The sequence below is a fragment of the Planococcus citri genome, chromosome 3 (assembly GCF_950023065.1).
Source record: "Planococcus citri chromosome 3, ihPlaCitr1.1, whole genome shotgun sequence".
Lineage (NCBI taxonomy): Eukaryota > Metazoa > Arthropoda > Insecta > Hemiptera > Pseudococcidae > Planococcus > Planococcus citri.
In genome coordinates, this window is record NC_088679.1 from 15450396 (window position 1) to 15475291 (window position 24896).

General features: G+C 34.5%; 2 protein-coding genes across 7 annotated transcripts in view; one reads left to right on the forward strand and one right to left on the reverse strand.

The window, feature by feature from the left end:
- The window catches only part of LOC135841264 (nephrin-like), a 1354679-nt gene that overhangs the window by 707689 nt on the left and 622094 nt on the right, over positions 1–24896 (reverse strand). The gene's annotated exons all lie outside the window — the stretch shown is intronic.
- Positions 3951–17394, forward strand: LOC135838350 (progestin and adipoQ receptor family member 3-like). 6 transcript variants are annotated; one of them, XM_065353939.1, is made up of 7 exons: positions 3951–4121; positions 10429–10741; positions 11266–11422; positions 11627–11779; positions 15953–16135; positions 16257–16347; positions 16676–17394. In XM_065353939.1, the coding sequence occupies exons 2-7, from the start codon at positions 10458–10460 to the stop codon at positions 16804–16806; spliced, it is 999 nt and encodes a 332-aa protein (XP_065210011.1). In that variant the 5' UTR covers positions 3951–4121; positions 10429–10457; the 3' UTR covers positions 16807–17394. The 6 variants fall into 6 exon arrangements, with proteins under 6 accessions (XP_065210011.1, XP_065210008.1, XP_065210009.1 ...); XM_065353936.1 differs by lacking the exon at positions 3951–4121 and adding an exon at positions 4365–4549; XM_065353937.1 differs by lacking the exon at positions 3951–4121 and adding an exon at positions 4741–5046.

The window sequence follows — 24896 nt, forward strand, 5'->3', positions numbered from 1 at the left end:
TTACAAGGGAACCTCTTGAAGTGTCCGCCTCTAATTTGAACGGGACCACGATTTTTGGAAAGAGCATAGTCTGAAACCCCCAAAACCAAATTTTCAGCTGCCCAACATCATATCTCGATATTTGGCGAATGTTTGAAAATTCAAAATTGACTGTTTTTAGTGATTTATGTCTTCTTCAAAAACGTACGTATTTGATCAGTAAAAATGATCAAAATAAGTCCTAAAGCTGATATTAATTCCCCAAATCCAAATTTAACCATTTTCAGCCATTCTGGAGCCTCCAGCGCGATTTTTCAATTTCTCCAGCATTTTTAATTTGCTTCAGAAGACGTGAATATGAAGTTGGGCAGCTGAAAATCGAGTTGTGTGGCATACTCGAACTCTTTAACGAATTTATCCACATTTCAGCCGATTCCGGAGAGTACACCTCAAGAGTAGGTTTTTGACCAGCTTTTTTTCAAAATAAAAATATCCAAAAATCAAAAATTTCCCGTTTGCGAGAAAATTTTCAAAATTTGCGCGAATCGCAGTATTTTGTCATGAACTAACCCCACGAGAGCGAATCTCGCCATTTTCATCCACTCTGGAGCCTCCAGCGCGTTTTTTCAATTTCTCCAGAGGCTTCAGAAAGGCTGGAAATGGGTAAATTCACCCTCGTGGGCTTGACTAATGACGAAATACAGCGATTCGCGCATATTTCGATAATTTTTTCGCAAACGAGAAATTTTTGATTTATGGATATTTTTATTTTGCTAAAAAAATCTGGTGAAAAACCACTCTTAAGGTGTCTCCTCCAGAATCGGCTCAAATGTGAATAAATTCGTTAAACAGGTCGAGTATAACACACAACTTGGTTTTTAGCTGCCCAAGCCCAACATCATATTCACGCCTTCTGGAACTAGTTAAAAATTCTGGAGAAATTGAAAAATAGTTCTGGAGGCTCCTGAATGGCTGGAAATGGCGAAATTTGCTCTCGTGGGGTTAGTTCATGACAAAATACTGCGTTCGCGCAAATTTTGAAAATTTTCTCGCAAACGGGAAATTTTTGATTTTTGGATTTTTTTATTTTGAAAAAAAGCTGGTCAAAAAACCACTCTTGAGGTGTACTCTCCAGAATCGGATGAAATGAGGATAAATTAGTTAAACAGGTCGAGTATGACACACAACTCGATTTTCAGCTGCCCAACTTCATATTCGCGTCTTCTGGAGCAAATTAAAAATTCTGGAGAAACTGAAAAATCGCGCTGGAGGCTCCAGAATGGCTGGAAATGGTTAAATTTGGATTTGGGGACTTAATAGCAGTTTTAGGACTTATTTTGATCATTTTTACTGATCAAATACGTACGTTTCACAGTGGGCCACAGACCCCCCCCCCCCAAACGGCGATAATTCGGATTCAACCCTCATCGATATGCAATACATCGAATAATACGTTTTCGAGGTCGTAGAATTCGAATCTGCACTTATTTTTTTTGTAAGAGGGGGGGGGGGGGGGGTAAGACGTGGTGAGCGGGAAAATTTCAAATTTTGGTTATATTATTGTGTAATATATCGATTAATATGTTTTCGAAGTCGTAGAGTTCGAATATGGAGTTATTTTTTTGGTAGGCATTAAAAGTGAGACGTGGAGAGGTGAAAAATTCCAAATTTTGCTCATATTATCGTTTAATATGCCGTTTGTAATGTTTTTGAGGTTGTTTATATCGTTGATTTGAAAAAATCATTTTATATCTCAAATAATATATTTCAATCAAAATTGAATCGAGTATATCATGTTTCTATCATAAAATTGCGATATATCCGCAATTGTGAAGAAAATTGATGTATTTTTAATAGAAAAATGAACCTGCAGAGCAATGGGGCAGTTTCGGGCAAAAAATCGCTAAAACATAGTATACGAGTACACTACTCCCAAATACACATCATCACTATGCAGAAGAGAACACACGATATTGCGCGATTATATGAGTTTTGTTACAAAATGTGTTGTGATTTTGTGTATAAAGTGCCTTTTTCGATATTTGGTGAATTTTCAAAAGTCAAATTTTGGCCAAAATTCAAGAAAAAATCAAAATTATACCAAATTGACCTAGAAAGCTGAAATTTGGGATAAACTCTATTTTCGACCTGCTAAATCGATTGGAAACTGTTTCAAACCGTTTTGAGCAGTTCTGGAGCCTCCAGTAGATTTTCGAAACTTGAAATTTCCCAAAAATTTCATCAATAATGGAGTTGGAAAGCCGAAATTCATTCTGCAAACTAATTCCAATACCCTAAGAAGTCGACTGCAGATAAATTTCAAGTCGTTTTGGAGCCTCCAGCAACTTTTTGAAAATTACTGGAGCCTCCAGTAGATTTTTGAAACTTGGAATTTCCCCCAAATTTCATCAAATGGAGATGGAAAACCAAAATTTAATCTGCACTCCAATTTTAACACCCTCTGATAACGACTTCAGGTGGGTTCAAGTCATTTTAAAGCCTCTAGTGGCTATTTGAAAGGTTTCATAGAATGGCCGGAGGCGCCAAAACGACTTGAAATTCACTTGCTGTTGACTTCATACCGTATTGAAATTAGTTTTTAGAATTAATTTCTGCTTTCCAACTCCATTTGATGAAATTTTGTTGGAATTTCGAGTTTCAAAATTCTTCTGGAGGCTCTAGAACTGCTCAAAACTGGTTTAAACCGTTTCCAATCGATTTGGCATATCGAAAATAGGGCATATCCCCAATTTCAGCTTTCTTGGTGAATTTGGTAAAATTTTGATTTTTTCCCTTCATTTTTGGTCTAAATTTGATTTTCAAAAATTCACCAAAAATCGAAAAATGCACTTTAGCACTTGAAATTTTGATAGGTGGTGAATTTTTGCCTGATCTTTCGATCTACCTTTGTACGGTTTCAAAAAATTTGTGCAAGTCCTATGTTGGAACGCAAAATCTGCGATTTCGGCTGACCTGTCAATCAAAATGGCCGCCATTTTGTAAGTAGGGCCACTTTTTTGTTGAGGACAAGGGCTTGAAATGTTCCTTAGGACTCTCCCTTTAAGAAAAAGCCTCTGACTATTGAGATACAATTTTGAAAAAAAAATTACGTTTCAATCATTTCAACTTTGTGAGAAAATGAGCAACACGGGGGAAAAAAAGGAAAACGAAAAAAATACCCAACTATGAAAATTTAAAACCGAAAAAAAAACGAAAAGAAAGGTGTTCTAATGGTATAAAAATGTTGAGGAAAACCATACAGGTGAAAGTAGGTAATTTTTTTATGGAAATCATGAAAATAAAGACTCAAAAAAGACTTTCAAGGACCAAAATTAAAAATAAGGACAAACAAACACACCATTCATCCCAAAACAGGTTAAATAGGAGTTATGAGCGAAAGAAACCCACAAATTTATCAAAAATGCCCCCTATTTGAGGATCAATATCTCCCCTCTCTAAGGGCACCTCCAGAGCTAAAAAAATTTCCGAGTGATTTTCAGCTCAAAGCGATGAACCCCAATCTATTCTTCCTACTGCTAGATAAATAGGCAATTTCTATTTGACGATAACGAAACGATGACCTTCGTTCCCTTGAAAATAGCAAATCTACCATAAAAGTATTTAGATTTACATTACATATAAAAAAAATAATGCTGTTGGAAGAATTACGCAAATTTTTAAATAAAATGTCAATGAACTAGAACTTGATCGAGTCAAGAACATGGCCACCTGTTCCGATAATTCGTATTCGTGTAGTCTATTGACTGGTCGAACCAGCACAGCTGCTGTCGAATCGCAGACCTGAGACCTCAAGCGAGACGTGCCAATTCCAACGTTCTTGACGTGAGTATACAATATACCTGTACCTATACAAGCCGAAGCCATACACTTTACTTTACAGCAATAATAATAGCACGAGAATATCGAGAAAGCCGCAACAACCGCGAATCGAATAACTACATACAATATAGGTAAGTTAAGTACTAGCGGTCATCGAATTCGGTTGTGTTTGGTTTTCGGCGCATGAAAATGGGTGTACGGTACACCTATCTATCTATCGAAATAGAGACGATGAAGATCAGTAATAATAATAATGACACTAGGAAACATCTCACACACACACACTGCAGATAGATCTATAGGTAAGTCTATGTATTGTGATCGAGTAGACGCGAACAATTGGCAAGTTTTTCAATAGATGATTGAATACGAATTTTTTTCTCTCACTTGTTCATCGTTTTGTGAATGCCATGTGTATGTATAAGTATAAGTATGAAGAGAGGTACATACATCATAATAAAAAGAAGAAACTATGTGAGGCAAATCGAAGCATAATTGTAAGAGAGGGGGAACGTAATGCGGCCTCCACTTTCTCTGACGGTAGTTAGAATTATACGCGCGTTTATATAAAACCGTCGATGTATTAACAACGTGTTTTTGTGGTGAATTTTTTCGAGTCGTTTGTGTATACTAAAAAATCCAATCGATAGTTTACGATTAGTTTGAGGAAATGTGTTATTTCGTAAAATCGCTCATTGGCTACCACCAATCACTCCTCGACTAGTTCATGGTATGCGTTTCTTAATATGCAAAAAGAGCATAAGTTACCTTAATTAATATTACATTGTACATGTATTACCTATACCTATTGCTTTAATTGAACGGTGTATCAACGATTGTGAAATTCAAAACTCGAAGTACCTATGAATTATTGAGAAGAGAAAAAAAGGTCTGAAAACGCGAACCTTCGTCGACGATTTTTTTTTTCCATCATTATGATTTCATCGCAGCACTAAGTAAGTTTTCACAATCATGGTTTCCGAAGAAGGTAATTTACCTATCGCGCAATTTTTCCTCTATTATTTTCGCTGGTTATCCGAGCACCTGGATGTCGAAGTGATACTGTCGTTTTTATTTAAAATTTTGGAAAATTCGCTCGAAAGTATTGTTTGTTCTTTAATTTGAAGAAATGTTGGTCGGTTTGACGTTCAGTCAGCCGCGGGGTTATCCGGTTTAACGAACAGGTTTCTCACGATGAAGGTTAATAAGACCGCGAGTAAGTACCGTGTACGTAAAAAAAAAAAGTAATCATCGTGCTCAGTACGTTACGTAGTGTGTATTGTTGAATTTTACACTTACTAACTTATTACCTAAACTTATTACGCTAATGTTTGACGTTTTAAACCAATGACAACTCCTATTGCTGTCGTGATTTATTACAATATGAAATACACATACGAGTCGTATAACAACGACGTCGGTCGTCTCGTTCCTCGTTTTACGGCGTCGCAATTGAATATTCAACTATCGAGGAAATTACCATTTTATTTTTCGCGAACGTAGATTATACGTACCTACGTACTTCTATAATACACATACGTGATGCTTTAATACGATTTTAATTAACCTAAATTTGCGGTAAGTATAAGCTTAATACCACTGTATCGTCGTTATAATTCCGATTTCTCTCGATGAAGAATTTCGACGAAATTTTCGTTGTTTTACGAGTCTTCTTCGAGTTCCTCCTGGTCACAGAGATCGTACCTTCTCGGTTGCTTTTCAGAGGCTAACCAAATTAGTAAAGTTATTAAACGTAATTTTTATAGTTCATTTTCCAGTGTTTTGGTTACCTACTTTACTTAATTTCTTCGATTTTTTTCTTAATCACGAATTTTCGAAAATTCGAATTTTTTTAATGTAAGTTACTTTGACCGGAGGGGGAGGGGTTTAATGATGTCAATCAATTTTTCAAAATCTCGTTTTCTGCCAAATGTATCAAAAAATTCAGTGTTTCGTCAAACCTGCCAAACAGTCTCGTTTTTTGCAACAAAAATTGTCATTTTTCCACAAAAAAATTTCAAAAAGGCTCAATTTTTTCCAAAAATTATCCAAGAAGCTGAGTATTTTTACCTGAAAAAAATCGAAAAAAGCCTCGTCAGTCAAGCAAAAATTGCGAAAAAGTATCATTTTTGGCGGATAATTGCCAAAAAAGTTGTTCTTATTGCTATTGTCAAAATTTTGCTTTCTTGAAAAAAATTGGTTCTTAGCAAAATTGCTGAGAAATCATTGTTGGGGAGCCCGCATAAGGATCTATTCCACCCCCCTCTCCGGTAGATCACCGGGACAACTTTTTTCTTGAAGGAAAAATCCTAAAGTAAGGAAAGTTTCTAGCCCTTGTCCTAAAAAAAAAGATGGCCCTACTTACAAAATGGCGGCCATTTTGATTGACAGGTCAGCCAAAATCGCAGATTTTGTGTTCCAATATAGGACTTGCACAAAATTTTTCAAAACCGTACAAAGGTAGATCGAAAGATCAGGCAAAAATTCACCACCTGTCAAAATTTCAAGTGCTTAAGTGCATTTTTCGATTTTTGGTGAATTTTTGAAAATCAAATTTAGGCCAAAAACAGGGGAAAAAGTCAAAATTTTACCAAATTCACCAAGAAAGCTGAAATTTGGGATATACCCTATTTCCGACTCGCCAAATCGACTGGAAACGGTTTCAAACCGTTTTGAGCAGTTCTGGAGCCTCCAGCAGATTTTTGAAACTCGAAATTCCCACAAAATTCCATCAAATTGGAGTTGTAAAGCTAAAATTTATTGTAAAAACTAATTTCAATACAGATGGAAAGCTGAAATTTACTCTACAATCCAATTTTAACACCCTCTGAAGACGACTTCAGGTGGGTTCAAGTCATTTTAGGGCCTCCAGCGACTTTTTTAAAAATTACTAGAGCCTCAAGTAGATTTTTGAAACTTGAAATTTTCCCAAAATGTCATCAAACTAATGACGGAGAGTCGAAATTCATTCTGCAAACGAATTTTAATACGTTACGAAGTTGACTGCTGGTGAATTTCAAGTCGTTTTGGAGCCTCCAGCAACTTCTTGAAAAGTTGTATGACGTTTTTTTGGAAAATTTTTTCCTAGAAGTAGCTGGAAGCTTCAAAACCATATGAAACCACCATGTAGTCTGCGAAGTAAATTTCAGCTTGCCAACTCCATTTGATAAATTAATGTTGGGGAAATTTCGAGTTTCAAAAATCTACTGGAGGCTCCAGTAATTTTCAAAAAAGTTGCTGGAGGCCCTAAAATGACTTGAACCCACCTGAAGTCATCTTCAGAGGGTGTTAAAATTGGAGTGTAGAGTAAATTTCAGCTTTCCATCTACATTTGATGAAATTTTGTAAAAATTTAAAAGTTTCAAAAATCTGCTGGAGGCTCCAGTAATTTTCAAAAAAGTCGCTGGAGGCTCTAAAATGACTTGAACTCACCTGAAGTTGTCTTCAGAGGGTGTTAAAGTTAGAGTGTAGAGTAAATTTCAGGTTTCCATATATCCATTTGATGAAATTTTGTGAAAATTTTGGAATATGCCCTATTTTTGACACGCCAAATCGACTGGAAACGGTTTCAAACCGTTTTGAGCAGTTCTGGAGCCTGCAGCAGATTTTTTAAACTCGAAATTCCCACAAAATGTCATTAAATGGAGATGGAAAGCCGAAATTCATTCTGCAAACTGATTTCAATACAGCTCGCTACAAAGTCAGCTGAAGGTGGATTTCAAGTCGTTTTGGAGCCTCCAACAACTTTTTGAAAATTACTGGAGTCTCCGCCAGATTTTTGAAACTTGAGATTCCAACAAAATTTCATCACATGGAGTTAGCAAGCTGAAATTTACTTCGCAAACTAATTTACAATAAGATATGAAAATGGTTTTAAAGCTTCCAGCTACTTTTTGGAAATTTTATTTTTCCAAAAAATGCCATAAAACAATTCAAAAAGTCGCTGAAAGATCCAAAACGACTTCAAACCCACCAGCAGTCGACTTCATAGCGTATTCAAATTAGTTTGCAGAATGAATTTCGGCTTTCCATCTCCATCTGATAAAATTTTGGGAAATTTCAAGTTTCAAAAATCTGCTGGAGGCTCCAGAACTGCTCAAAACGGTTTGAAATTGTTTCCAGTCGATTTGGCATGTCGAAAATAGGGCATATCCTAAATTTCAGCTTTCTTGGTCAATTTGGTAAAATTTTGATTTTTTCCCTCATTTTTGCCCTAAATTTGATCTTCAAAAATTCACCAAAAATCGAAAAATGCACTTTAGCACTTGAAATTTTGACAAGTGATAAACTTTTGACTGATCTTTCGATCTACCTTAGTGCGGCTTAAAAATTTTCGTGCAAATAATATGTTGGAACGCAAAATCTGCGATTTCGGCTGACCTGTCAATCAAAATGACCGCCATTTTGTAAGTAGGGCCACTTTTTTTTGAGGAAAAGGGCTAGAAATGTTCTTTAGGACTCCCCCTTTGAGAAAAAAGTTGTCCCGGATGATCACCCCGGGGGGGGGGGGTGCAATAGATCTTTAATCGGGCTTCCCGACTGTCATGTCTTTTTCTGAAAATTGCTCTATAGTTACTCTAGTTTTTTTCTAAAATGTGGCAGAAAAAAATTTAAAATCTCGCTTTTTCGACAAATATTACGAAAAAAATATAAAAAGCCTCACTCTCAAAAACAACTTGAAAGTCTCGCCTTTTTGCCAAAAATTTCCAATGATTACAACACAATTTTTTCTTTTTTCAAAGTGAACCAATGCGGGTAATTTCTTCAATTCAGTCTCCACTCATCAACAACTAAGCACTAGTTTTCTCGCTCATCATTTTTCTCCAGCAATTTCTCATCACTCTGGGAAGGTTATAAATGAACTTTTGAATCTATAACTTTGGTTCCAATTCTAGAAAATATGAAAAAATCAAATTTTCAAAGAAGGTGAAGGATTGAAGATATAATATAACGAGCGCGTTTTTCGGCAAGATATCGTCTGGTGTATTTACACGATCTCCTGGCCCGATGAAGAATCGTAATTCGTCTTTTTTGGTTTCTCTACAGCGATTTGAAATTCCTCCAGAAATTTCAGAACTCGTTAGAGGCTCCAGAAAAGTGAAACTACGGTCATGGAGACACCCCAGACCATATCTTGTCGAAAATCCCGCTCATTTTATATTTTCTGTGGAAATTTGATTTTTTCACATTTTTTGAAATTTACCTACAAATTGGTCAAAAATTCTTTTTCGAGTTGCAACTGCTGGAAATTTTCGGTCCTGCTGAAATGGTCGAGAGAATGCCCACGCCCAATATAAGCACTGACCAAAGTTATAGGTTCTGTATTTTATTTTTGACCACTTTAGAGAAATTTGAAAACTCGCTGGAGGCTCCAGAATGACCCAAAAACTCGTAGTTGTTGTGTGAGATTTGAATTAAAAGAATTATTTGTTTTGATTCACTTGGGACCATCAAAATTTTTTATGAAAAAGATTAAAATTGGGATTTACCTTTGTCAAATTTTTTCAATTTTCCAAAAAAGAACTTTAGGTCTAAAAATTTTGGTTGAGGATGGCTTAGGATGTGTTCTTTTGATTCAGGTTTAGAGTGCCGATTCAAGAGGTGCCCTGGTCGGATGTGGTCATTTTTTTTGACTTATACGATTCAATTTTTTCTTCTCTGGGTTTGGAAATCTACGCGAAATCGGGAAAAAAATCCTGTAAAAGATTTTAATGCTGGAAAATGTTTATAATGGTCTCCTTCAATATTTCCAACAACGTCACCAACCCTGCCCCTGAAGCTAACCCCTCTAGGGGGCAGAATGGTTCCACAACTCCAGTATTCCGAAGATGGAGCGAAAAATATGTCATCTATGCGAAAAAATGTTCACACAGAAAATCAACAGCATCAAATTCCCTATAAAATAATATCAAACATGGCCCCATTACGTTAACCTCAAGCCCTATTACAGCAACAGAAATATAATTGCACATTCCTAAAAAATTCAAAATTTAGGTAAGTATGTAAGTACATACTAAAAAATTACACATTAATTTTACACTTTTTTTTTTACAAACGAGTGGAACTGGAAAGATGTAAAATTTTAATGCAACGTGCCATCGAAAGAGGGCCTTTTCCCATCTCAAAACCACCATCAAATTTGTATGATCCATTTGCAAAACCGATCCAGGGGTTCCCAAAGTTGTAAAAATTTCGCACTTACAGTATCATCTGATTTGGCTCATAGGTACTGACAGAAAGGGGGTAAGGGGGTGATTAAGTTCTTAAATACCCAACTCATATAGGGCAACAGCAACTCTTGAAACATCAAGTAACACCCTTTCCCATCCAGCAATCTTCAATACTTTAGGTGTTCTCAAATTGAATTTTTCTACTTCATTCAACATTTTCAAGTCATCTAATCAAAACAATCATGGATTATGGACCAAAGAAATGAATGGAAAATCTACCCCCCCCCCCCTCAACAGTAATACCGCAAAAAAAATTGTTTCCTCAACATGGAAACCTAGAGATAGAGAACTTCCAAAGAAATCACACGAGATAGGCTATGATTGAGTAACCTATCTGTACAAATACTTAACTAAACTAGGCACTTGTTTTTGTTTTCAGATTATGCTAAACTTATCGACTAAATCGAGATGACTGTCATGAACGATGAATACAGCAAGAATGGCGTCCTACAAAAAAGAATCATCAACGCCGAAGAACTAGACAAGAATTCCAACTCATGCTGCGAAAATTACCGAGAAACTAGCGGCTCGAATTGCGACAATGATGGAAAGCACGAAAAATCAGATTCCTCGAATACTAAACATTCCATAAAATTGTTATCAGTTTGCGATGTTCCGCATTATTTAGCTTTTAATCAAAATATTCGCAAAGGATACAGAAGCACTTTATCTTTACAACAATGCATTGCAAGGTTGGTGAATTTATTTTAATGAATACCTACCTAACTACCTGCATAATGATAGATTTTTAAGAATAGGTATGCTTTACCTAATTAGTAATTACCTGGGTTTGGTCTGATCAATCAGATCTCGAGATTTTAATAAAATTTGTCAAATAACTTATTCAATAAAAAATTGTATAAAAACATGAAATTACAACCAAAAAAATGATAAAAATCTCCAAAAAGTAATGAATTTTGAGTACAATTTTGGAAAAATTGCATGAAAAGTGTTGAATCAATGAATTTTGACGAAATAGAATTTCCCAGGTCATTTCTATTGGAAATTTCTAGATACGTACCTACATTTTTGTATACCCATCATTATGATCAATGCGGAAATAGGTAGGTATTTATTGGTGCAATTACTCGTACGTACGCAAAATTTGCTCTAGCACAAGACAATTCACGTACTGCTACATTACTTTATTGTGTTATTATTTACATTCAACTATGTAGTATACCTAACTTACATGCAATATCTGCGTAATTTTCAGCATATTTTGGTTGACAAACGAAACCATAAACATATGGAGTCATTTATTCGGATGTTTTTTATTCATGGGCATGCTTCTATACGACCTGTGTTTATTGAATTTTCACGCATCGATGACTGATAAATTTATTGTCGGAGGCTTATTGATTTGTTTTCAGGTATGTATTTTTTATCAAGTTGGAAAAGTTATCAAACATTTGCATAATTTAAAAAATTCGAACGACTCGGTCACGCATTCCGAGTCGAACGAAAGAGATAATTATTACATAGAAAGGGACTGTACCTAACTGTCTTATTATTAATACTTAATTGCTAACTATGAAATGAATACCTACTCGTAATACTTATGTTTTATATTGCAGGGCTGCATGATTACCAGTGTGGTTTATCACACATTCAATTGCAGATCGGAAACACATTTTCATAGGCTGTTGAAATACGATTTGTATGGTATTAGTTTTAGCTTACTGGCCATTTATCTGTCTGGAATTTATTACGCGTTTTGGTGTAACGTGGTAAGTATTTGTATGGATATGTGCTCAAAGTAAATAGGGTAGGGTTAGTTTTGTAAAGTAGCTTCATTTTTTGGGTCAATTTTTATGTTAGGGTGGAATGGTCTTTGAAAATGAATCGAGTGTCTTTAAAACCCCAGGTTTTGATACCCATGTTGTACATATTTTCAAAATTTTATTGTTTTTAATCCGGCTTAATAAAGTTTTTTAAACAAAGACGACCCCTGCCAAAATTTTATACTTGATGGTCTTTTTTGACGGGATTATATTCATTTTTTTTTAACCCGAACATTCCTACCTTAACAACTGAAATATTTAATAACAAGGCATCATCAGCTATTCGCTGATTGCAAGATAGTTTTTACATTTACTTTCGTCATAATTTTCTTGTTCTTCTCCTGTTCTTGCTGGGACTGTCTTGTTGGTCACAAAGTCCTTCCATGAGATCCTTAGTAGCCTTTGGTAACACCGCATCTTTCAAAAGCTGCGATTTTCTTCTCACATTCTGTACCTACTCATAGTCTATGTTTCACAAGAATACATTAGAACTGTTCATGCATCCTAACTGTGCAATGTGCATAATCCTTTTTAGAGGCTCAGCTAGGTCCATCGTTTGATTTCAAAGTAGTCTCTGTGATTTGGTGAATACAATAATGTTCTTGGTAGGGCTTCCATCCCATACTTACCTGTACCTATAGGTAGGTACTGAAATACCCTAACTGAAATCAATCAATTTCTATACCTTTACCAGGGCTATAAGGTAATTTATGATGGTAAATTACGGCGATATTTTACCATATTTTACGGTATTTCACCATAATTTTCCAAAAAGCAAAATTCAACACTTTGTTTCCAACTTTCCTTCATAAATTTCCAAATTTCCAAGGTAATTTTCAATTTGAAAGTTACAAAAGATTTTCCCATAAATTTCCAAAAAATTTCCATACAAAATTTCCTATAATCTGTAATAACACCCAACAGATGGAAATTTACTTCAGGGGCAGGTCAAAAGTTCAGAACTTTGAAGTCATACTACAAATAATTCTTCATATCCAAATTGGTAAAATACAGTAAAATACCGTATTTTACCAGCCAATAAATTACGGTAATTTAACAGCCCTGACCTTTACTAATGCAAGGCTTGTTGGACCAGACCAAAAAACCAGACCAATGACAGCGACCTGGCCCAAAAATGCCCACAAGACTGAGTGTGGACCAGACTGGACTCAACCCCTCTTAAACAAATTTACATAAATGTTAACCAAACGGATGACCCTCTTCAGAAAAAATACCAGGAACAGATCAAGACTGTAGACCTTTCTAAAAAAATCGGACCAATGACAGTGGTTTGGACCCCAGATACATCAAATTTTACAAATTTTTAATGCCAGTTTAGATGCCTATTTTGATAAAATTTCCATTACCTATGATTCAATTTCTTTCGAAGTTTTACTATTCTGAAATCAAAAATCCCATTTTTCAACTCATCTAATGTGTTAGAAGTTTCTTCTTTCTGAAAAAAGAAGACGTTTTTTGGACCTGGGCTGACCCATGACTGGGATAAAAATTTCCAGTCAGGACCACACCAGACCAACCTACAAAGCCACAAAAATCGAACAGAACAACTGGACCGGACTATTTGAAAGCTCCAAACAAAGACCATGATTTTTAAGCGGTCTTACAAGACTGATAATCAATACCCCCACTTTTTTTGGGTTCCCCAGTCTCAACTTTGCTGCTGAGATATCAAGTCGTAAGTCCAGTTCAAATAATGCAAACAAGCTACCAGCTATTTACTGATTGCAAGATGGTTTTCGCATTTGCTCTCTCCATATTGGTCAATGGTTACATTGATTAGTTGCTAAATTTGCTTTTAAATATCAACTTGAAAGCTGATTTCTCGATTCTTGATTTTTTTTAATGACCAGGATAATAATTTCCAGTCTGTTCTGGACCAGATCAACCGACCTACAAAAACAAAAAAATTGAACAGAATGACCAGACTGGATCGTTTTAAAGCTCCAAACAAACACCTTGATTTTTGAGCAGTCCTACAAACCTGTTAATTAATGGTTAATTAATACTCCCTTTTTTCAAGTTCCTCAGTCCCAACCTTGGTAGTGAGATACCACTACGCCAACTTATAGAAAAACATTACAAACAAGCTATCAGCTATTTACTGATTGCAAGATAGTTTTTGCATTTGCTCTCACCATATTGGTTAATGGTTAAGTAGTTGTACATTGGTTGCTAAATTTGCTTTTAAATATCAACTTGGAGCTGATTTCTCATTTCTTGATTTTTTTAATGACCAGGATAAAAAATTTCCAGTCAGAACCGGATCAGATCAACCGACCTACAAAAACAAAAAAATCAAACAGAATGACCAGACTGGACTGTTTGAAAGCTCCAAACAAAGACCTTGATTTTTGAGTGGTCCTACAAACCTGCTAATCAATACCCCCCTTTTTTCAAGTTCCCCAGTTCCAACCTTGCTAGTGAGATACCACTACGAGGTCTGGCAAACTAAGTTCTGGGGAGCCATTCTGAGAGGTAGAAGATGCAACACTGGAGTGTTCGCGAACACGTTGTCCAGTGGATTGGACCTTCCTTTAGTAATGTTCAAAGTTTCAATGCCGTAGGTTGTTCTGTTTTTTTTGTGCGTATTTTTCTAACGTAACTTTTGGTACAACGTTGTGAAAAGGAGGGTTGCAAATTACTTCTTGGAGGAATGGTCACCTCCTTAAGACATCTTAGTGTCTCCTCACTATTTCTACACCCCAGATTTGATTCCTAGAGACCTCAACTTCATTCTCAGTTGGTTTTTACCTGAGAATCAACACCCATTGCATTTTTGAGGAGGACTCAAAAACATCCACTCAAATTTTGAAAAATTCACCTCTGAGGGACACAAAACAGGTTTCTAAATGGGAGCATTGAGTAAAAATACGATGCTTTGAGTTGAAGGAAGACCACAATAACGACTTATGAGGTCAATCTCCTTCGAAAATTTTTTTTTTACTCACCTCAGAGGACATTTCCTCACAGCCACTTGGCAACAAGAATCTCATGGTCTACTTTTTGTGAGGTTTTGATCACCTGATCTTCCTCAAACATTTCCTTAATTTTTTTTAACATCACATTTGACCTTTCAAGACATTTACCTCTCCCCCAACTCAAAATCTGATCTCCCTGACTCAAGCATCCTCCTCAAGTCGCCCCTTAAAGTTTTGCGACATGACCTTAAAAGTTCTTCACTTTAAACAGCTATAGATCCCGCAAAATTCACCCGATCAACTTGAAACTTATAACCATATTAAAGGAAGGTCTAATCTACACAACAATGTGTTTGAGAGCATACCAGTGTTGTATCTCTACCTCTCAGAAGCACTTCCTGGATCTTATGTAGATGCCAGACCTCACACACCAACTTATAGAAAAACATTACAAACAAGCTATCAGCTATTTACTGATTGCAAGATAGTTTTTGCATTTGCTCTCACCATATTGGTTAATGGTTACATTGGTTGCTAAATTCGCTTTTAAATATCAACTTGATGCTGATTTCTCAATTCTTGATTTTTTTAATGACCTGGTTAAAAATTTCCAGTCAGTATGGGACCAGATCAACTGACCTACAAAAACCAAAAAATTGAACCGAATGACCAGACTGGACCATTTGAAAGCTCCAAACAAATACCTTGACTTTTGAGCGGTCCTACAAACCTGCTAATTAATACCCCCTATTTCAAGTCACCCAGTCTCAACCACATTGCAAACAAGCCATCAGCTACCTATTTGCTGATTGCAAGATAGTTTTTGCATTTGCTCTCAACATATTGGTTAATGGTTACATTGGTTGCTAAATTTGCTTTTAAATATCAACTTGAAGCGGATTTCTCAATTCTTGATTTTTTTATGATTAGTAACAAGTTTTTGGCATTTTTGGGGATTTTTTTTGAAAAAGCAGAAAAAATGCCACGCCACGTTCTTAGTTAGAGAATCTTGAATTTAAGACACTCCTCCCCCTTATGATTTTGAGAGTGATAACATTTTTGAATTAGGTAGGTAAGCGAGTTTGAATTACAAGAAAATCACCCCAATAACAGCCAAATGACCAAATTTTGAGAAATAGTGAGTCTAAATTCTACATATATGTATTATGTATTTGTACAGAGATGGTGTATATTCTATTCGATAACTGTCGGAGGATTCTTCGCCGCTGTTATGGCCATACAGATATTCTCAGAAAGAGATTTCCTGAAAATAGGAATTTTCGTACTATGGGCCGCTTACGGAATCATTCCTACAATTCACTGGATGTTCACGATGGGTGGTTGGAATAATCCGATTGTTCAAGTAGGTCCCACATTATACGTACATAATATTTCATCTCATAAAATATAATGTGTTACAAATGTACGAGTATGGTATACGGTTACGTAAACGTAATCATTGTTTTGTGTAATTTTTGTTACAGAAACTACTTCCTAGAGTAATCAACATGTACGCAATCAGTGGCGTAGCATTTCTGTTCTACATATCCTACATTCCGGAGAGATTTTTTCCAGGTAATTTGGCCCCGAATAAATCATATATGTATTTTGTAAGACGTTAGTTGAAATCCAACTTTAACCATATCAATTAACCTGTTATACTACGTGAAGGGTGCTATTTTTATTTACACGTCGTCGCTTATGATTCGACGCCACGTATATTTATATTTTAAGTGCACCTCGGTCTCTTTAACAAGTAGGTATGTAAACTTGTGAAGAGAGGGTAGGATATTTTGTTCAATTAGCCATGTAATTGCTTGCACACATCTTTACATAGGTACCTCGAAAAATACATCTAAAGAGTTGTTTTTCACTAAAACTAATATTGTAATACATTTTGCAGGAAGATTCGATTTCATCGGTTCGTCTCATCAGGCTTGGCATTGCCTGATCGTATACGCGTTATGCTACTGGCATAACACCGGTATTCACTACATCGAGTACAGAATGAACCACAGTTGTTTTCCAATGTAATTAGTACACTCGTCGTCGTTGTTTTATGGCAGTTATTTCCACCATCAAGTACCATTTGTACGAGAGTAAAAACTCCAAATTATGGGTTATTTGTGCTAACGGAATGGGCTTTTAAAAAGAAGCGGCAATATGCCGCATCGCTGTGTGTGTGTGTGAATATGTGATGAAGAAGAATAATGGCAAAGATATCCTCTAAACTGTGTATAATGATTGTAAAAAAGTGTCGTTGTTTTCACCTTATACTTTGCGTTTAATTTATTAGAGTTTTTGCGCAAAGCGCTTAAAAATTCTGCTGTAATTGTTTTTTCATCGTTTTATCTATTCGACACCTTTGATTATACGTACATAATAATTATGATAAATCATCCAAATAGCTTCGTTAGAAGAGACATTTTGTAGTAGTACATCCAAACACTAGATGCCACCGCAGCATGAAGTCAGTCCTTTGGCATGGTTAAAAATTGGTCAAGTAAATGTTCTGCTTTTAGCTATATTTCACGAAGCAAAATCAGTAACACACTAACACATTGTACCTACTATGTGCTAACAAAATCTCTAGCCAAATAAAATCTGTATTGAGTGTGAAAACAGACCATGGTTTCTTTCCCAAAGTATCTACTATCTAGCACTACTTACTGTACTTACCTGTGATTAAAAAGTGTTTATTTTTGACGAGATCCTGATTAATTTGAAAAAAATTCACTTTTATTACGTATCAAAATGTACCACCTGAAATGATTCTTTTTTTTGTGGGAAATTGTCTGCATGAAAATACATTTTTCTTTCAAGCTCGCTCACAATGCACAAGGAACTGAACTTTAATTGAAATTAAACTTCGCTACGTTATAGAAAAAAAAACACGTACATTGAAAAAAAAACCTAAAAACTGAAAATTCATAGTCGAAATTCATTAAATTTTAAAATATAAAAGTTCCATCAAATCAGTATGAAAATTTGGTCCCCCTGTTTGGGTAAAAAAAGAGGTAACATAAAATCTATGAGCTTGTGTCAGTGTTGACCAGTGGCGTAGCCAGGATTTTCTCAAGGGGAGGGGGGAGCAAAACTAGATTTTTCAGGATAAAAAATTGAAATCGGAGGTGATTTTCTGAAAATTTTTCAAAAAAATGGGACCAAAAGTAAAGTATACCTGACTGCAATGCTGCATAAATGTAGAACAAACTTAGAGAAAATTTTCAGTCAAAATCAACAAACATATTTCAGCATGGAAATTGGAAGGGCAGAAAAACTGGCAATTGAAATTCTGCGGACAACTTAATCAATTGGAATCACAAATTCGACCATTGAAATCAAACAACTATCAAGTTCAAAAATACCTACAGCACAGTCAATGTTTCCCTGATGAATAAACCACCTTTCACTTGACCTCAACGACCGATCAAAAAGGATAAAAATTTTGCGAGAAATTCAATTATTTCGTGGAAAGTGATTTTTGAACAATTTGGAAAAATTCTGACTTCAGAGCCTAAAATTAAGCAAGAATCTAATGACGTAATGACTAATGGTTTTCAGAGCCTTTGAAAAAAGGGCCATGAGATTCGTCAAAATTGTATTTGATTTAGGCAGAAAATCATAGGTAAATTTATATCAACACTTTTTCTGCACATTATCAAAATATTTTCAGCTCAAATTTGAGTTATGATTTTCAGGATTTTTGAAAAAGTGTCACTGGACCTACTCAATTGAGCTACATTTTCAGGAAAAATAGAGAAATCCTTAGTAAAATTTTTTTGAGAATTTTTTAAAAATTGCAACACTACGAGTAGAAATTGGATTGGTTTTTGGAAACTATCAAAGAAAGTGATATGTGACTTACTAAGGCTAATTGAAATTAGAAAATCATTCTAGAAAAACAATTAATTAAAATTCTATGAAATCTTATCACAAATTGCAAAGAGAAAAAGTAAACATTTTAAAACAAATGCATAAGTCGACATTATCATATGCAAAACATCAGCTGCATTTTTTGATTTTTGATTTTCTATCAAAATTTCGGCTCTTTTGATAGATCGCTTGACAAATCATAAATTTTTTCATAATTAGGTACAAGTATTAAAATCACTCATCGCTTCATGTATTAGAGAAAACACAATTGAAACAATGAATTTTGATTTTATTTGATCATTTAAGTAAGTATATCTTTCCAATTCCCGAAAATTGGAATACAAATTGAAAAATGAGTCTTCCAGAAAGTTCTTTTTTCTTTTCTTTTTTTCATGATGTCCTATGTTTGTATTGACACTTCGGACTTGCATTTTTCCATTATTTAATCATGGAACAAAATTTTTGAGATTCCTCCTTTCTCAAAAATATCGAAAAATGTCTAGTTTTTCCATTAAATCGACTTAAATTTTTCATTTATTCTTCCCTTCTTTCGGAAAAAATTTTTAAAGGAGGAGTCCCGATAAGGCCATTTTTTGGGTCCCACGCAGTTATCGACTCGACTATTCTTAAAATGTAAGTAATAAATGTCCCAAATACGAATCCGTGGTTGGTTAACCCAAAATGACCATTTTTTGGGCTCCAAGGGTTCCCAAAGTTGCGAATAAAAAAAGAATTTAAGGAACCACTGAGTATTATTTTCAAAAACTTTCTAAGCGTAAAATATCTGTTTGAACCCGATCAACGTTATGCGAGGTGATTTTCCTATTTTCGACCCTCAGGGGCAGAAATGGAGCGGGGGGTTTCAATTTTTGGAAAATTTCGGAATCGCCATTCTGACCTTACCCCTTTGAACCCCGCTAAAAAGCTTTTTACAGTTTATTAGCATTCCGGAAGAACTTCATTTCCTACTCAATTTTGAGCTCAATAAAACTTTGCGCTGATACTAAAAAATCCAAGTTTCAATTTTTTTGTAATTTCAAGATTTTGGGAACCCCTGCAAAACTAGAAACCTGCGATTTGCGCCAAACGTAACGTTTTGAGGTATATAATCAATTATCTATATGAAAAAGTTTAATTAAGCTCCCTGTATATTTGTAGTTTTGAACCATTTTTTTTTAGGTCCCCACTTTAGGCTCCCCTAAAAAAAGCCGTTTATGCATATTTTTTCACAAAAATTGAAGAATTTGCGTTTGAAAAACAGTAGCGAGAGCTCGATAATTTTTCATTCGATTTTACCTGGAACTTTCAAAATTTGAGCTTTTTTGGGCCAAATTCTGAGATTTTACGTCGTTGAAATCGTGAAAACGTGATTTAAAATGTTTTTTCGAAGAGTTAAATCTCAGAATTTGGCCCAAAAAAGCTCAATTATGAATGTTACAGGAAAAATCAAGTTGAAAATTATCGAGCACTTGCTAGTGTGTTTCTAATGTAGGTAAATTATTCAATTTATTTGAAAAAATATGCATAAACAGAAACTTTTTTTAGGGGTGCCTAAAGTGGGGGTCTCTACAAAAGGGTTCAAAGTTACAAATATAGATGGAGCTCAATTAAACTTTTTCATCTAGATAATGGAATATATACCTCAAAACATTACGTTTGGCGCAAAACGCAGATTTTCAGCTTTCTAGGGGTTCTCAAAAAATTGAAATTATAAAAAAATTGGAAAATTGGATTTTTGAGTAGGTCCAGCGCAAAATTTTATTGAGCTCAAAATTTAGTAGGATGAAGGTCTTTTGGATACTAATAAACTGCTGTAAAAAGCCTTTTAGCGATATTTAAAGGGGTGAGGTCAAAATGGCGATTTCAAAATTTTCCAAGAATTGAGACACCCCCAATTTCTGCCCCTGAGGGTCGAAAATGGGAAATCACCTCGCATAACGTTTATCGGGTTCAAACTGACATTTTACGCTTAAAAAGTTTTTGAAAATAATACTCAGTGGTTCCTAAAATTCTTTTTTTATTCGCAACTTTGGGAACCCCTGGAGCCCAAAAAAAGATAATTTTGAGTCAACTAACCACGGATTCTTACTTGGGACATTCATTACAGCATTCTAAGAGTAGTCGAGTCGATAATGGTCTCATCGAGACTCCTCCTTTTTATCCAAAAAAAGAGTGAGGTATAATGTTTAAATTGTGCTGGCTGAAATGCTACATTAATGCAGAACAAACTAGGAGGAAATTTTCAGTCAAAATCAACGAACATATTTCAGCCTGGAAAGGCAGAAAAACTGGCATCTGAAATTCTGCGGATCTTTTAATCAATTGGAATCACAAATTCGACTATTGAAATCAAACAACTTTCAAGTTTAAAAATACCTACAGCTCAGTCAATATTTCCCTGATGAATAAACCACTTTTTACGTGACCTCAACGACCTATCAAAAAGGATACAAATTTTGCGAGAAATTCGATTATTTCGTAAGAAGTGATTTTTGAACATTTTTGAAACATTTTGAATTCAGAGCTTTTGAAAAAGGGGCCATTAGATTCTTCAAAATTGGATTTGATTTAGGCAGAAAATCATAAATAATTTATATCAACACTTTTTCTGCACATTATCAACATATTTTGAGCTGAAATTTGGGTCATGATTTTTCGAATTTGATTTTCTGTCAAAATTTCGACTCTTTTGATAGATCGCTTGACAGGGCAACTTTTCAAAATTTTATTGAAATCATAAATAAAATTTTCCAAGTTTCCGATTATTCAAGTTTGTTTTTCAAATGTGGAAAAAAATCACTCAAGGTGGAATTTATTGTCAATCTCAAACAGAATTATGATGAATATGGTCAATTTTTGAAAACTTGCCGAGTTCTTTTTTTCACAAATTCCAGAGAGGGGATCACTCAACGCATTCCTTAAATTTAATCTGTGACCAAAAGACTTCAGATTCATTTTTCTGTGGCGATTTCCATCAAAATTATACACTAGATCAAATCTCATCAGAAGAGATATGAAAATGATGCTGAATTGAAAAAAAAAACCATACGCAACTCAAGCTCGGTTCTCTCCTCTTAATTCCATAAGATTTATACCCCCCCCCCCATAATCCAAAAAACTATCAAAGAGACATTTTTTAAACCATAGTGGTCCATTCATAATAGGATCGATAAAATATTTTTAGTTGCTACAAAAATTTCGCCCCAACACGCACTTTGCAAGAAATTGAAATATTTAAAAAAAGTTTTCCTTTACTACCTAGTTTAGAAGAATTTTGAGCCCAAAATAGGGCCATGTTTTTTGGGGACTGAGGTTAGAATCTCAGCAGAAATTTAAACACTCGAATGGGAATATGTCTTGAGCCATTTAGAAGAATTTTGAGCCTAAAATTGGGTTATGATTCCCAGTATTTATCAAAATGGCAGCATGTGACCCATCAAAAAAGCAGTTGAAAAGAAAACCAATCCATCAGCTATTTGCTGATTGCAAGAGAGTTTTTGCATTTACCTTTTGCTTATTGGGTGATCTAAATTCTAATGCTGTATGCTTTTGAATAGTTCTTCAACAAATCTTGATGGTATGATCAATATAATCTCACCTCAGACATACACAAAATATCGTAATTTATTCTATTTTAAAAAAATTATTAATTTTTCTGAATTTACCCTTTCAATTCTTGTATAGATACTTAGAAAGATGCCCGATTTTTATAAAATTAAATTCAAAATAATCTTTGGAATTTTGCTACACGAAATATCGTTATATTTTATTTTGGAAAATTACAATCTTCGCCAATTCGATTTGTTTTTCGTTGTTGAAAAAAAAAATGAAAGTAACCCGCCAAAGTTATATCTACAATTTCAGTTTTGGCTTATTACGAGTACATACTTCCTCACCGTTTTATCTTCATTTTCATATCAATATTATCTATACAATAAAGTTTTGAATTGAAATCGGAATTTAGAAACAAATAAACGTACCTAGCCTAATTATTTTTGCATATTGCTTGGCATTTTAAAATTCTACTCGACGACGACAATATTATCTACAATAAAGTTTTGAATTGAAATCGGAATTTAATTTTTGCATATTGCTTAGCATTTTAAAAATCTACACGAGGACGACGATGACGACCATGAAAAAATGGTTACAATAGAGTTTTTTCGCGCTTCGCGCAAAAACTCTAATGGGTCAATTTTTGGGGTTATTATCAGTGTAGTAATTATATTGACGACGAGCTGAACTACGAACGTAATAAGTTCAACTCTCTCTCCCTAAAATCAAAAATAAATGATTTGAGCCATTTTTTTTTCATTCCGTAATAATTTCTTTTTGAAGATTACAGCATTGACGAATATCCTAACAGATACGAATTATTCGATCATTTAAGTATGTAAGTATATCTCTCCAATTCCCAAAAATTTAAATACAAATTGAAAAGTGAGTCTTCCAGAAAGTTCTTCTTTCTTCTCTTTTTTTCACGATGTCCTGTTTGTTTGACACTTCGTACTCAAATTTTTCCATTTTTTAATCATGGAACAAAATATTCGAGATTCCTCTTTTTCAAAAATATCGGAAAATGTCTTGTTTTTCAATAAAATCAACTTATTTTCAAAAAAAAAAAAATCTGTCCCAAGATGAAATTTTCATCCAAAAAAAGAGTGAGTAGGTATACCGTTCAAATCAACGAACATATTTTCAGTCTGGAAAAGCAGAAAAACTGGCATCTGGAATTCTGGGGACCATTTAATCAATTGGAATCACAAATTGGGCCATTGAAATCAAATAACTTTAAAGTTCAAATATCCTGCTAATGATTCCCTGATGAATAATCCACTTTTTACGTGACCTCGACGATCTATCAAAAAGGATTAAAATTTCGCGAGAAATTCGATTAAGTATTTCGTGGAAAGTGATTTTTGAACATTTTTGAAAAATGTTGATTTTTGAGCCCAAAATTAAGTAAGCATCTAATGGCTAATAGTTTTCAGAGTTTTTGAAAAAGAAGTCATGCGATTATTCAAAATTGGTTCTGATTTAGGCAGAAAATCAAAAATGTACCTATATCAACGCTTTTTCTGCACATTATCGAAGTATTTTCAGCTCAAATTCGAGTCATTGATTTTCAGGATTTTTAAGTGTCATGCAACATATCAAAATGAGCTACATTTTCACATTTTTAGAAAAATATAAAAATTCTCATCAAATTCTTCATCTGTGCATTTTTGAAAAATTTTAGTACAAGAATCAGATTGGTTTTTGGAAACTATCACAGGGGGGATATGCGGTCTATTAATATAAATTTTGTTGAAATCATAAATAAAATTTACCGATTTGTTCAAGTATGTTTTTCAAAATATGGAAAAAAATCACTCGAGTGGCGGGATATGCCAATCTGAAACACGATATGAATTTATGGTCAATTTTTGGAAGCTTGATGAGTTTTCTCTTCACGAATTTTAGAGGGGGGGCCACTCAACGCAACCCTTAAATTTGATCTCTGACTAAACGACTTTCAAATTAATTGTTCTATGACGATTTTCATCAAAATTACACAAAATCAAACCTCATTAAATGAGGTAAAAATGGTTCTGAATTAAAAAAAAAGCACACGTAACTCAAACTCAGCTCCCCCTCCCCAATTCCATTAGATCCGCACCCTGCCATTATCCAAAAAACTACCAAAAAGACATTTTTTGTCCGAAGTCGTCCATTGATAATTTTGGACATAAAAATATTTCTAGTTGCTACAAAAATGTCACTCCGACACAAACTTCGTGAGAAATTGAAATATTTGAGCAAAAATGTTTTTAAAAATTTTGAGCCTAAAATAGAACTATGATTTTTCTGAAGTCAAAGGATAAATAATTTGAGCTATTCTTCAAATTCCGATCTCGACCGTAAAGAAAGTTTAATTTCGATTTTATTCGATCATTCAAGTAAGTAAGTATATCTCTCCAAATCTCAAAAATTGAAATATTTGAAAAATGTGTTTTCCAGAAAGTTCTTCTTTTTTTCATGATGTCATGTTTGTTCGACACTTCGTACCTACTTGCATTCTTCCATTTTTTAATCATGGAACAAAATTTTTGAGATTCCTCCCACCTCAAAAATATTATAGAAAATGTCTTGCTTTTATCCATAAAATCAACAGTTTTCCATTTATTCTTCCCTTATTTTGGAAATTAGTAATTCTGAAAATTTCCCCACAAGCGATGATTTTTGGGAAAATATCCAAACAGTTGAAA

Excerpts from the sequence above, each read along its gene's own strand:
- LOC135838350 (XM_065353939.1), top strand. The coding sequence starts at position 10,458 with ATGACTGTCATGAACGATGAATACAGCAAGAATGGCGTCCTACAAAAA. Across the intron at positions 10,742-11,265 it reads TTACAACAATGCATTGCAAG|CATATTTTGGTTGACAAACG; the intron begins GTTGGTGAATTT and ends CGTAATTTTCAG. Across the intron at positions 16,136-16,256 it reads GGAATAATCCGATTGTTCAA|AAACTACTTCCTAGAGTAAT; the intron begins GTAGGTCCCACA and ends TTTTTGTTACAG.